At 35.5% G+C, this 13,148-nt stretch overlaps 1 protein-coding gene across 9 annotated transcripts in view; it reads right to left on the bottom strand.

The window, feature by feature from the left end:
• The window catches only part of LOC134527327 (calcium-transporting ATPase sarcoplasmic/endoplasmic reticulum type), a 337,718-nt gene that overhangs the window by 71,795 nt on the left and 252,775 nt on the right, over window positions 1-13,148 (bottom strand). For all 9 annotated transcript variants that reach the window (XR_010074164.1, XM_063359900.1, XM_063359894.1 and 6 more), the window contains exons 16-17: window positions 10,841-10,993; window positions 8,776-8,909 (exon numbers count right to left, since the gene is read on the bottom strand). Coding sequence is in view for 8 of the 9 variants with exons in the window: in XM_063359900.1 (XP_063215970.1) it covers window positions 8,776-8,909; window positions 10,841-10,993 (287 nt within the window). In the remaining variant the exon portion in view is untranslated. The remainder of the gene's footprint in view (window positions 1-8,775; window positions 8,910-10,840; window positions 10,994-13,148) is intronic.

Raw genomic sequence — 13,148 nt, 5'->3', positions numbered from 1 at the left:
TCCACTCTAACTAAAGTTTGAAATTCCATGACATTTCCCTGACAAGTTACCATTTTTCACCGACACAAAAATATTATACATTAGGCCCTAGATGTCCTTATAATATAATCACTTAAGTTCCGACATTCAACAGATATGCCTACATGAAAATAACAAATGCATCCACAATAAAAATAGAAAAAATACAATAGTAACTTACTATTTTTAGTTTTGGAGAGACTTTATTTGACTTTCGATGGCAGCGACAGTTCTTCAGCAGTGTCCAAGATTCTCATTTTCTACTCGTTGAGCTCCTTTATCATTATTGCCGATTGTTTCTTCTCATTTTTAGCTAATGAATATGCTTCTTCCGCAGTTCTTTGATTTTCTAATGCTTCAACATAACACGTGCATGAGCACTACGGGCACTATGTACGAGCTTCTTGATGACCACCACATTTTCAATTCCACCTCTAGCAGACACTCCATCATACACTTGTCGCAGCCCAACTAAAGATTGTTCATGAAGATTCTCTACAAGAAGCTCTTTATTAATGGAAAACCCCCTTTCTAATGCAGCATTCCCATGAGAAATAATGAAAATCATTTTTAAAAATTTGGGCAACTCTCTCACTTCAGAGAAGCTAGGTAGAATATTCTGCACCCAAAGGTGATCCACTCTGTCCACAGTTCGTAAAGACAAACGCACAAGTGAAAACATCACTCTTGCATACTGTCCTAAACTCCTTTTGAATTGTGTCTGCTTGAATACCTGAAATTCAGTTGTGCTCTATAAATGAAATGTATTTAAGGTAGTCGAGAGACGTGCATTTCGAATGGTAGGCTGCGTGGCTACAACAGGATCAAAACAAGAAATTCCTTTTGTAAGTTTATATTTCAAGGGTGACTGTTCCAATAATTTTTGGCACAAAACAGTCATGGCACTACAACAATCATGACGGAATTCCAATACTTCACGTTTGTTGACTCCCTGGCAGTTTCGTAAAGCTTAGTTTGTGGCATAACCTAAATCAATTTTGTTTGCAGGTAATATGCTAGCTTTCAACTTTAGATCAAGTGTTGCCACATTTACTGTGGATTCAATGACTTCCGGTTTCACAAATCTAGACATTACTGTTTTCATTGTTGAAAGAAGTGATCCGTAGACAAATGGTGCAAGTGGTAAATCAGATTGAAATATTTTAGGAATGGTTACAAATCTGTTGCAAGAGACTGGTAAAAACAGAGTTTTGCTTTCAGAAGTTTGTCTTCAAAAGCAGTCGAAACCACTTTATAGAATTTCTTGCGAGTTTGATGCCCTCTACATATTTTTCAACATGAGTGAGAACAGACAAGTTACGCTCAATTACTTTCACATTTTCGAGCCATCTGACTTCACAGTATTTCAATGGGAAAATACTTGAACCTGAAAATTGCACATAATCAGCACATCTTGCCGACACATGGCGAAACAAGCTCTCAAGAATTCAACGATACTCCAGGATGTATTTTTTATGGCTGCTTTGTACGAGTTGTGCAAAGTATGCAGTCCACATGTCCCTAAATTGAGTATGATTAGAATACAAGGATCACCCTTCAAATAAAGCTTCAGATCTTGAAGGAACTTTTTATTTACGTTTGGGCCATCCATTGATACTTGCATCAGTTTCTTAACGTCAAGCCCACCCAATGCCTTTAGGAAGCCATCTAACAAATCAGCAGCAGTTGCATGTCCAAGAAACACAGACCCAAAATAGCGAGACATACTTCATTGTCCTTACCTGACCAGAATCTAATCATAACATCCATTTGTCCTTTCTGGCAAACCTTATTCAATGATTCGTCAAATCCTGCAACTAAGTGTTCACACTGACTGCACAATTCATGTAGTTCTCTATGAAAATATGGTGCTAACCCATACAATATTGTGTAGCATATTTTGGTTTTGTGCAACTTCAGTTTTGAAGCAATTTCTGAATCAGGGAACATCAAAGGAAATAATTTCACACTAGACTCGCTTCCACGCAGTGAGTGATTTTGCATGACAGCATGCATGCACCATATTATCTCTGCTTTCGTAACATCAACTTTCAAAATAAGTGTAGAAAGACTAACAGATGGTTTTTGTTCCAATGTGGTGCAGCTTGCACAACAGAATGTGAGGAACAAGTTGTTGTCACTTCTGTCGAAGGAGAGCTTACACACTGTGAATCCAGCTTGGTGACAGTATTAAGAAACGTTTTTAAACTCACAGATTTTTCTGTACAGGAGACAGCAGTTACATGTTTCTGCCTGCCATGTGGCTGCTCAAAGCACGCTTACCCATGTTGCTTAGTGCAATTGAGGTTCTAAATACCGTGCAAAAAGCAGAATAGGGATCTTAAACTATAGGTTTTAACCACGAAGAAAATGTACCATTCAACAACTATCTTTCGTTAAATTTAGTTTTTCTGGATATTGCCATGTCTCAAAACTAAAGTAATATAGCCTACTAAGTCAAAAACTTTAAACAAAATAAATACACTATAAATTAAAATTACAAGTGCACTACCAATAAACTGTATACCATGTGATGGCCAACGGTTTCATTAGTACCGCAAAAAACAAAAGGACAATACAGTAAAACCTTTTTGTTGCGACCCCATTTATTGCGACCACCTCTCTATTACAACCCGATTTCGAGGAACCGTGAAAAAATTGCCGAAAATCGGAAGAAAATCGGACAGAAAATAAGTTTCTTGTGGTGAGTAGCATGTTACTGGGTTTCTCTTGCTGAGTGCTGTACTGCCGTAGGCAGTGCATATCTAAAAATAGATACCACTTCCTGTCGACCGCTGTCAGAGCTTGACAATCACCATTCCATGTCCCTTCAATGCAGGAAAAACCTTCCGGCCGCAGCGTGTGAACATGGTAGTCGGCCGCTCGCCCTTGCTCACCCTCTCCCCGTACCGTGCGCTGCGGCCGATCTCGGATGCTGCTTGTACTTGTTAACAATCACGTTATCTGCTTCATTTTAACGAGGAGAGTAAAAATATATTAAAACTGTCAGCAAATTGATAAAAGCTTTATGTGTCCGCAAAACAGGGCACAACACTGGCCCGCCAGTTGTTTTCATTCAAAACGTGGCTAAAGAATTTGCATGGATCAGGCTGAAAACATCCAGCAATACGTGTAGGTTATAAGGAATCTTGTTATGAATTGAGATGTTATGTTTTTCGAGTAGATATACACAGCGACCGACTGGATGCACGCCCGCCTCGACTTGTTATAACTGCCGCACCAATGTTTATTTTGACAGCTCAAGCAATTATCTTTTCCCGTGGGTTGACAGAAAAAGGTCTCTTCGCCCGGCATAAGTCAAGAAATGGAGGGAAAAAAAAGAAAAGGCGATAAGCTTAAGGGTATGGACTATTAGAAAAAGTGGTGTGGTCAAGCAGTTTCCAGTAAATAAGCTACGCCACTTATTTCCCACGCAGGTAACACGCTGGCTGCCTTCTGTCTCCCCCGCATTTATCTTTCTTCTAACATTCCACGTCTCGCCTCTCGCGCGAGCAATAATGAAGCGACCATGCCTTGGGCCGTTTTATGCTTGCTTTGGTGACAGCAGCTTCATTTTATTCGGTATATTCCTTTTCATAGGACCCTTGCTATTAAAATACATTTATATTTAAGTTTGAAAGCTTGTAAATTCCTTGCCAGAGATGACTGAACTCGAACTTGGTGTGAAAAGTGACATATTTTGAAATTTTTTTTTTTGGGCGTGTTTGGCGGGGAGGGAGGGGTCCGAAAATATTTACAACGATCCTACCCCTCCCTCACCACTTTAGTACCCCATTCATAATAGCCCAATTTTACGGGAGAAGGGAGGGTGAAATGAGCATTTTCTCACTGAAGGTGTTTCAAAGGAGAGCAAAGTTGGGGTGTTATAAGGCAGGACACTTGATGGTTTGTGTGTCTGGGAGGGATGAGCTAGCCTTGAAGAATGTTAATGAGGGGAGGGAGGGGTGAGCTTATGAGACATAAAGCCGCTGCCGCCAGCCAGCCGGGCGAACTTAGTGTGCGCCCACTCGCGTTGCAGAACCTACTGCTGCCATATTTTTAAAGGAAATGTCCCATTTTTTTTGTTATTCTTACATGAACATTATTGGAAGTATTAAAGCCGACAAAAAGATATGCTGTGTGTTAAAATTAACAGATTTTAATGATGTTTCATTTCTTGTTTTTAATTTTTTTTTCTGATTTTCACATTTTGGTCAAAAGTCCAATTTTTTGACGGTTCCCGAGAATGTATTCGTAAAATAACTGCTTCGTTAAATCCGGGGTTCATGACATCGGGGTTCATGACATCGGGGTTCTAGTGTATTTAACTACGGCAAGCAGAAAACGTACATGTAAACTAACCAGTAAAAATAAACTGTCTTTTGACATATTTTCTTTAGAGGTGGCCTGTAGGGCGACGGACTTGTCATGAAGGTTAAAGTGGGTTTAAAGCAAAGCCGTCTAGCATTGTGAGTGACAGCATCCCGATGTACCAGTAATGTGGTATATTACCGCAATAGTATGGAGCAGGGTATGTTGATTTTAATTAGCATGATTTAAATCGTGATTTAAATCATGATTTAAATCATGTGATTTTTTTTAAAATCAGTGAATAAAATCAATTTATAATATGATAATATGAACGTTAATATTTCCTATACTGTATTGTTTAAACCAAGTAATCATGCCTACTTACATAAAAATTGACTGCTGCAAAGATAGAATGAAAATTGAATAGTACTTAATTTCTTCTACAATGTATTTATCGTTATTTTGAAACACATTAAATATAGGTGGGTGGAACGTAACATTAAATGCCATCTCATTTTCTCTTCTCTCCTCTACCTCATGTGTTTGTGTTGTGTGTGTGTGTGTGTCATATCTCTATGTCAACAGGTTTGTCTTCCAACAATGTCAAATGCTAATTTTAGAACTGTAGGAAGGAAATTTTCAGTTCTTTGGTATGTCTGGTTTAGTTCAGTCAACATTAAGAAATTGACTGGGTACAGAAAAAGCTCCAAAACTTGTAATTTTGTTTAAAATTTTTAATAAGTAATATTTTATGTAGAAGTTTTACTTTCATACCTGCCAACTTTTTAGTTTGGTCACCAAGAAAACTTTTAAATTGGTAAAATGTATCGTAAATCGAATGCGGCAATTTTTTACATGCTTTATGTGCAATTATTTTCTATTCCATTTGGTTTCTGCTAATTTACTAATGACATGAAGGGCATATCGATGGCCTAGAATGAAAACCTCATACAGTCAATATTGTAAATGTACTGGGAAACTAAACCTATCCAGAATGTGCCAATTTACATAGCATGCATATGAAAAGCAAAATGATCAAGTACAAAACAAAAGCAATAGTATTCACTAAACAAGATTACTTAAAGACATACACATATTTCAGTCATCTCTTGATTATCATCCTTGATGCAATTTTAAGACATGGAATGTGCAGCAATTGCCTTCTTTGCTTTACCTAATAAATCTGAGGTAAACCTTTGTTCATTACAAACACAATTCCTTGATTTCAACACAGAAAAAGACTGCAAAGTTTCAGATGACACGGAGGACCTAAATTGGGTTCTGTTTTTTTTGACCATACTGAAAATGCGCTCACATTCTGAATTACTGTGGGGGATTGACAGAATTGATAGCATTATCTTTGACAGTCTGTTATACTTCAGGAAGCCATCTACTCCACGAACTCTTGATAATTCAGCCCACTTGACATCAACCGTACCTGCTTTCGTCACTTCTAACCCCGTGTGCAGTACTGGTGAAAAAGCTATTAATCTTCTTATTTTCTTCCTCAGAAAGCACGTTTTTTCCTATGCTTAGGACACTTAACGTGTGTAGTTATGTCGGACCTACCTCCATGAGCAATACTAAAATCACACCGGCACACTGTGCAAAACACAAAAGTTTCTCCTTTTTGCGATTTCAGAATACACGAGAATTCGTTGTTATACGCAGCACGGTTAGTCGGGATATATTTCTTGTTGGCTAGCTTACTCATGGTTCCCATCACGTAAATTTAAAAAAAAAAAAAAAAAAAAAAAAAAAAAAAAAAAAAAAAAAAAAAAAAAAAAAAAAAAAAAAAAAAAAGGTTGCGCAGCACTACATTGGAACTACGAACAATAGTCAGCCATTTTGGACATAATATAAGGAACAAGGAACAGACCAAGGAGGTAGGGCTGACGTCACAATTGTGGTCCGTTCCTCCGTTTAAGGAAGCTCTTTTTCGTTGCGGTAAGTGGAAAACAAACGTAGACCGTCCAGACCAAACCATATACAAATAACTATATCTTGTTTTGTTTTCATTCCGCCTTCCGTCGGTGCGTCGGTAACATGGCCGGTACAGTAAAAGTTGGCAGGTATACATGGCCGGTACAGTGAACGGTAATAAACCACCACACAAAAATAAATCCGTAAGATATTAAAGACGTCCGTAAAACCGTAAAATAGTATTAAAATCCATAAAACTTACGGACAATCCGTAAAAGTTGGCAGGTATGTAACTTTGAATACTCTCGAATGTGTTCAATTCTGAGAAGAAGAACAAAAGGAAATTGTGGTTTTGATTTAAATTACTTTATTTAGAACAATTGGACTATAAGACTATAAGGGATGACAGAAGTGACAAAGTTACATTTAAATATGATATATTTTCAATGATGACATATTTTTTTTACTAATGTTAACTATGTTACTGTACTAAAATTTTTCATAAAGTGACATTATTAATGTTTCCTTAAAACATTATGCAATGTAAAATGTGGTTATTTCAAAGAAAGAAAATTAGGCTAGTTGTCTTTACAAAATGAATTAATCTGTTATTAATTGTACTGTAGAGCAAAGTCAAGTCATGAAAACAGTCATGAAAATGTACTGTATATGACACAGATTACAATTTTTTTAAATTTTAATCAAAAAAATCTGATTTTAATCAAAAAAACCTGATTTTAATCAAAAAAATCTGATTTTTTTTTAAAAAAAATTAGGATTTTTTCATACCCTGGTATGGAGTACCGTACTGGCTTAAAATACAATACTATGCCACAGGTGCGACATACGGCAAATTGTACATTGAGCGAACTTATGGTATAAATGCCAAATATATGGTACAAATAGCCGGTGCTTCGGTACTTTCCAACAATTCAAAAGTTTACATAATTCGATGATATTGTCCAATTTCCTGCAATTCTCTGACATCAAATTCACTGAAAATTCCCGGTATTCCCAGTTTTATAGATGAGTGGACACCCTGACCCCTAAATATTAAAGTATTTATTCACAGTTCCACCAAAAACACCCCCTACAGCAAAGGAAAAAATTAAAAATCTTCAAAACATTTTCGTAGAATTGTTATATATTTTTTTTTCATTTGCTTCATAGATATATTACCTTTCAGCAGATAAACAAATACTACCGCCATCTTACAACTGACTGACCAAAGAAATATTGATGTACAGAAACACACTTTTAGCTAGTGAAGTTAAACACACTGTACCAACATTAACTAACAACAACAACAACAACAACAACAAAAAAAAAAGTTTAATCAATGTTCGGAAAATCACCTTGAAATTTATCCCATATCCCACATATGATATTACATAACAAAAAATTCGCAGGAGTTTAAGAGTTTTATTTTTTAAATTTCGTAAAATAAATGTTAATTAACATTTTTTTTATTTGGAGGTTAGTTTCTATGGATTAATTTTGTTTACTTACAACATGTGCAATAGTTTATGACGAGACTTAACTTTCGGTGATGTATCTTTAGTTTTAAGATAGTGGATTGAAAAAAAACTAAACAGAAAGTAATATCTTTTAACATGAACCTGAGAATTTTGTATGCTGTTGATCAGGGAAGCAAAAAGGTCTACCTAGCTGAAAGACTTGCACAGTTATGACTTGAGTCAAAGTGAAGTATTTCTCCATTTGATTAACCTGCATATTTTTAGCTTAGATTTTACTTACATGACTCTGATGCCCTTAGCATCCCGACTTCAATTCTATTAACTATAAAGCTATTTATTTTTGTAGCAAATATAATTTGTTAGTTTTTAATTCACAGCATTATAAAGAAACCTCACTAAAACAAACACATCCTTCAAGTTTATTATACCAAGGTTTTACTGTACTTGTACAACATACAATGTGCTCGCTTAAGACAATACTCACTATTTTTTATTTTACACTTTGTAACTCGTGATGGTCCTGTACTATAATCAGTGGGGAATCCTCAACCATCTGCAGAGGACAACAGTTTTCTCTTATGCGAGACAAACCATCCTGTACTATAATAGGTAGTTCATCCTTCAACCCTAAGCAGGGTTTAAGGTGATGGTCAAGACATTCACACCCATAATATAACTAGTGGTGAATCCAAACTCTTGTTGAGGACGGCACGTCTCAACTGTGCAAGGTAATGGTGCGAGAAAAAAAACATTCAGACTATAATCAGTGGAGAATCCTTTAACCTTCTACATAGGACAGCAGGTCTCTGATATGCAAGGTGATTGTTAGAACAAACCTTCCAGAGATTTAATCTGTGGACAGTCCTCTACTGAGGACAACAGGTCTCTTTTGTAAAAAGTGGTGGTGCAAAACAAATCTTTCCATTCTATTATCAGTGGTGACCTTTTTAACCCTCTGCAGAGGTCAAGGTGGTGCCATATGAAACTTGTACTAAATATGAACTTTGACCAGTGGTAAAATCGAGTGTTACAGAAATGCTTGCACCTGTTCATGGCGTTAAGCATCTCAATGGTGACCAGCACGGAGAGAGCCATCGTCATGGGGTGTGGGTCGTTGAACACCTTGCAGTCTACGCCTTTGAACTCCTCCCCTCCACCGATGCACGCCAGGTGGTGTGTCTGGAACATGCTCACAGTTATATATCAGCCTGCTCTTAACTATTGTTTATTTAATTTAACTTGTCTTGGTTATATATAAAATTTATTTAAAATTAGTGTTAATATTAGAGCTGGACCAATACCGACTGATAAATCGGTTGATACTGTCATCTTACCGATCATCGCATACAGATTCATTTCTACCAAACAGCTACCCTGTTTACCTGCAGGAGGGTCGCTCCTGCATAAGGGTCACATCTATAGTTTTGACCATAGATATAAAAGGTTTTTACTGCATGGTTGCCCTTGAATACAGGTTGCATTTATATTTGTCTTCAGTAGAGTTCCACTGACACAAGGGAAATATTTATAAGTTTATTACTCTAAGAGGGGTTGAGGTGGCATACTTTTTCTCTCCCCCTCCACACTTTAAAGTCCATCCCCTCCCCCACTGTACTTACAAACAAAAAGACAAAGGAAAAGAATACTATTTTTTATATTTGTTTCCCTTACCGTCTATTGTAGAACCAACATACTTCATATCATGGTATACTGTTTACTTGAAATGATGATTGGTTATTGGCATGATTTGCGAATTCCCAGACTAGCCCAGCTCTAGTTAAAATGTACAAACTTATTGCAAAAAATGTTTTCAAATTACAACATTAAAACAAATATAATTTGTTCTGCAACAAACATGAAGTTATTAGGCATAGCTCTCTTTGACACCAACTAAGAAAATGCAATTTAATACAATCACATATAAGCACTAACCTAAATCAAGTTCAAGAATGTATTTAAAAAATATTTATTATTCAAGTTAAATTTCAACTTTAAATGTACAAAATATACTACTGCATGTGTTTTAATTTTATTTGTACATGATCTGTTTGCAAGTAATGCACTTTTACCTATAACAAAAATTCATATATAAATTGTCATAGCTCAGCCCACAAAATAATAAAATCGTAGTTAGGTTTACATCCATTATTTAAACGGCTTTCACCAGATTTTGGAATGAAATGTAAAATCCTAAAAATAAATTTTATGAAGTGTTAAAATAGAAAACAAAAAAAAATTCTTTGGAGAATGATACTCACTACTGTTAGCGCAAAATTGTTTTATATTTTACTGGAGCAAATTTGATTACCAACAGGACTCTTAAAAGCTATTGTAGCTGTTGTATTTAAGTGTTTATTATTTGTTTGCGAGCATCAAGGGTGTATGTACACAGGAGGAGCAATTCCTATCAAAAAAATTAAGGAATTTAAAAGCAAACAGTTGGCAAAGTGGTTCTACACTTTTTTCTCCAAATTAAATAATGGTTATTGCCACCTTCACAAATAGAAATGTATCAGAAACAAACATATTATTAAAAACCAAGGTATGAACATAAAAATTAATAAAAAAAAAAAAAAAAAAAAATTGTTACAGTACAATTTATAATAGATAAATTAATTATCCAAAAACCTATAAATATAATGATACAAAAGATAGTTACTAATAGAAAAGTATAATGTAAGTGTATAGTGCCTTTCACTGACTATCGATACCACAGTCTTAAGTGATTACTGACGTGATGGTAGAACAGCATGACTACTATAATAAAAGCTACATTTTTCTTGTGAGAAAAAAAAGTGTTACATAACTGCGACAAAAAATTGTGGAAACAGCACTCCAAAAACTGTAATGTCCTTATTTACAGCAGGCATAAGCCTAACAACTTAGTATAGGGTAAGTGCTGAGTTCAAGTATTGGATAAATACTAGAACTGGACCTGGAAATGAGTACTCATAAAACCTTACTCATGCAAAAACTAATTAATTATAATAAAGTAATTAAGTGCATGCATTTCCACTCCACCCTTCATGATAAAAATAAGTGGAATATATTTGGAGGTAAGACGATAGGGGTCTGAGCTGGAACTGGCATTAAGAGGCGAGTCGGCTCACCACTTGGTAGTAGTTCAACTGCGGGCCATGTGGACTGAACATAAACCACCAGGTGGCAGCTCCCACAGTCGCCGCTCCCACGTAGAAGCCGATGGCCAGGTAGCGGAAGAAGAGCCACCCGGAGATCAGCGACTCATCACTTCTGCGCGGAGGCTGCGACAGACACAACACGCCAGTCATGCCACTGTGCAGTTCTGGTCCAGTTCTACTATACTGCACATGTTGAAGACATCATAGTGCTTTAGTGACGGAGACAAGGCAGCCCCGACTCTTCACAATAGTCAGGCTCCACTATCTCTCTCAAAGTATCATCTTTGCACCTCATTAAGAAAAAAGTGTTGGGCTCATGTGAGTACAAGGATTAGTTCCAAATCAATATGAAGAAAGGGGTATTGCATAAAAAAACTTGAGAAATCCTTGTAAAATACAAACTTCACAGCGGAACATAGGTTCGAGGGCAAACTGAATAATTACAGATTAGGAACATAAATTTTTTTTAAATGAACATAACATTAACAGTTCCAGTTGCTTCTTTCCATGACAAAAGTAGCTAAATGTTTGACAAGTGGTTCTTCAGGAAGTATGATACGTAGATCAGCGGGAAATTGAGACAGGAAAATCTCGACAGTTCTATATAAATTGAAATTAACATTTTAAGTAGTAAAGTTATGTCTGCGTTGACAATCAACCTTACAAAACATTTCAATAGTGTCAAAAATATTTATACCGTGTTTTCTCGCATAATCGTCGCACATTTTATTCTAAAATCAAGTTTGAAAAGTAGGGGTGCGACGATTATGCGGGGAAATTTTTTTTTGTCGGATAAAGATATTCATAAAAACAAAACCCATTCATGGAAAGTACGTTTATTTACAAAGTGAAGTATAAAAGAGCATGCCAAACAATATAATTTAATTTGTCATGCAACAAAAACCTTTCTTCAACTTTAAATAGAAAAACCAAATCTGTGATCCAAATGCAAGCCGAACGAACGCGTAACTATCACCGTAGTACACCCCACGAAAGAGTGTGTGCGCTCTATACATAAAGCAACATAACCAAACAGAGAGCGTGCGTTGCATGCATCGGCGAGATATTGATATTCGACTACGTGCGCGCGCTCTATACGGGAAGCAACATAACCAAACATTAAAGATTGCCACGAGCGCTGGCTACATTTTTGTAAGCGGTACACCGCGGCGACGCAGACAAACAGATGAAGGTTATAATGTTTAACAAGTATTTAAAAGAAAATTTACACATCAGACAACTTCGTATTTCTGTTAATTAAATAAGCAAGAGGTAATGTCGGAATAATTATTAGATTTGTATTTTAAAATACATCGTTTTATACGGAAAAGATATCTACACAGAGCGCTCGTAATCTAATAGCGGGACCAAAAACATCATACAACGTTTACGCAAGAGGTTTTTTTCTATCCAAATTTTGACGCCCTAAAATATGGGTGCGATGATTATGAGAGTGCAACGATTATGCGATAAAAGAGGGTACTGCATAATTAAAACAAACTTAGTTTACATGTAGTGCCCAGAGTTTTCAGCCCTACTATAATGTTAATTAAAAAAAATAAATATAACACACTATTTCTTTTATAAAAATATAAACTAAGCTATAGGCAAATTTAAAAAATGTAATATGCTGTAAGTGATAAAAAAAAAACATAAGTCACACAATAATACTGATGATTAAACTACTTTGCACAAAAGTTTTTTTTATAACGGCCATTTAATACTATAACAAAAATATTTCAAAAATTTAACAACAGTATAATTTTGATAAATTTGTGGTTAAATACCTGCGCAAGTTATCCACAGCAGAGTCAAGTTATTAAGAAGGAAAAACATAAGTTGCAATGTTGTCTCCTTCTGCCCCTCAAATACTATCGGCATAATTGTTATGTTACAGCATAGTGCATTTATCATATTTAATAAATTCATTATTTATTGTTGTAACTTTAATCAGGCATTGGAGGATAGAAGTTTGCAAGTTTCTCCAATTTATTAAATTTAATTTATTCATTTAAAGTTGTTACATGTCTACCAAAAGCTGAAAAGCCATTGGTGGTAAGCACCATTCAAACAAAATATTACAACATAAACATACACAGACAAGGGACAACTACTACAAACCAAATTTTTTTAATAAAAAGTCACCATTATATCCTTAACTTATATACAAATTAAATATTAATGAATAGCCAAAATTTATTATAATTAACATTTATTTGTTTCTGCAATAATAGAAAAAAATACCATATTTATAAACGTGATTGATCTAAATCTAAAT

The sequence above is a fragment of the Bacillus rossius genome, chromosome 1, assembly GCF_032445375.1.
Source record: "Bacillus rossius redtenbacheri isolate Brsri chromosome 1, Brsri_v3, whole genome shotgun sequence".
Taxonomy (NCBI): Eukaryota; Metazoa; Arthropoda; class Insecta; order Phasmatodea; family Bacillidae; genus Bacillus; species Bacillus rossius.
This window is presented reverse-complemented; position numbering and strand designations above follow the sequence as displayed.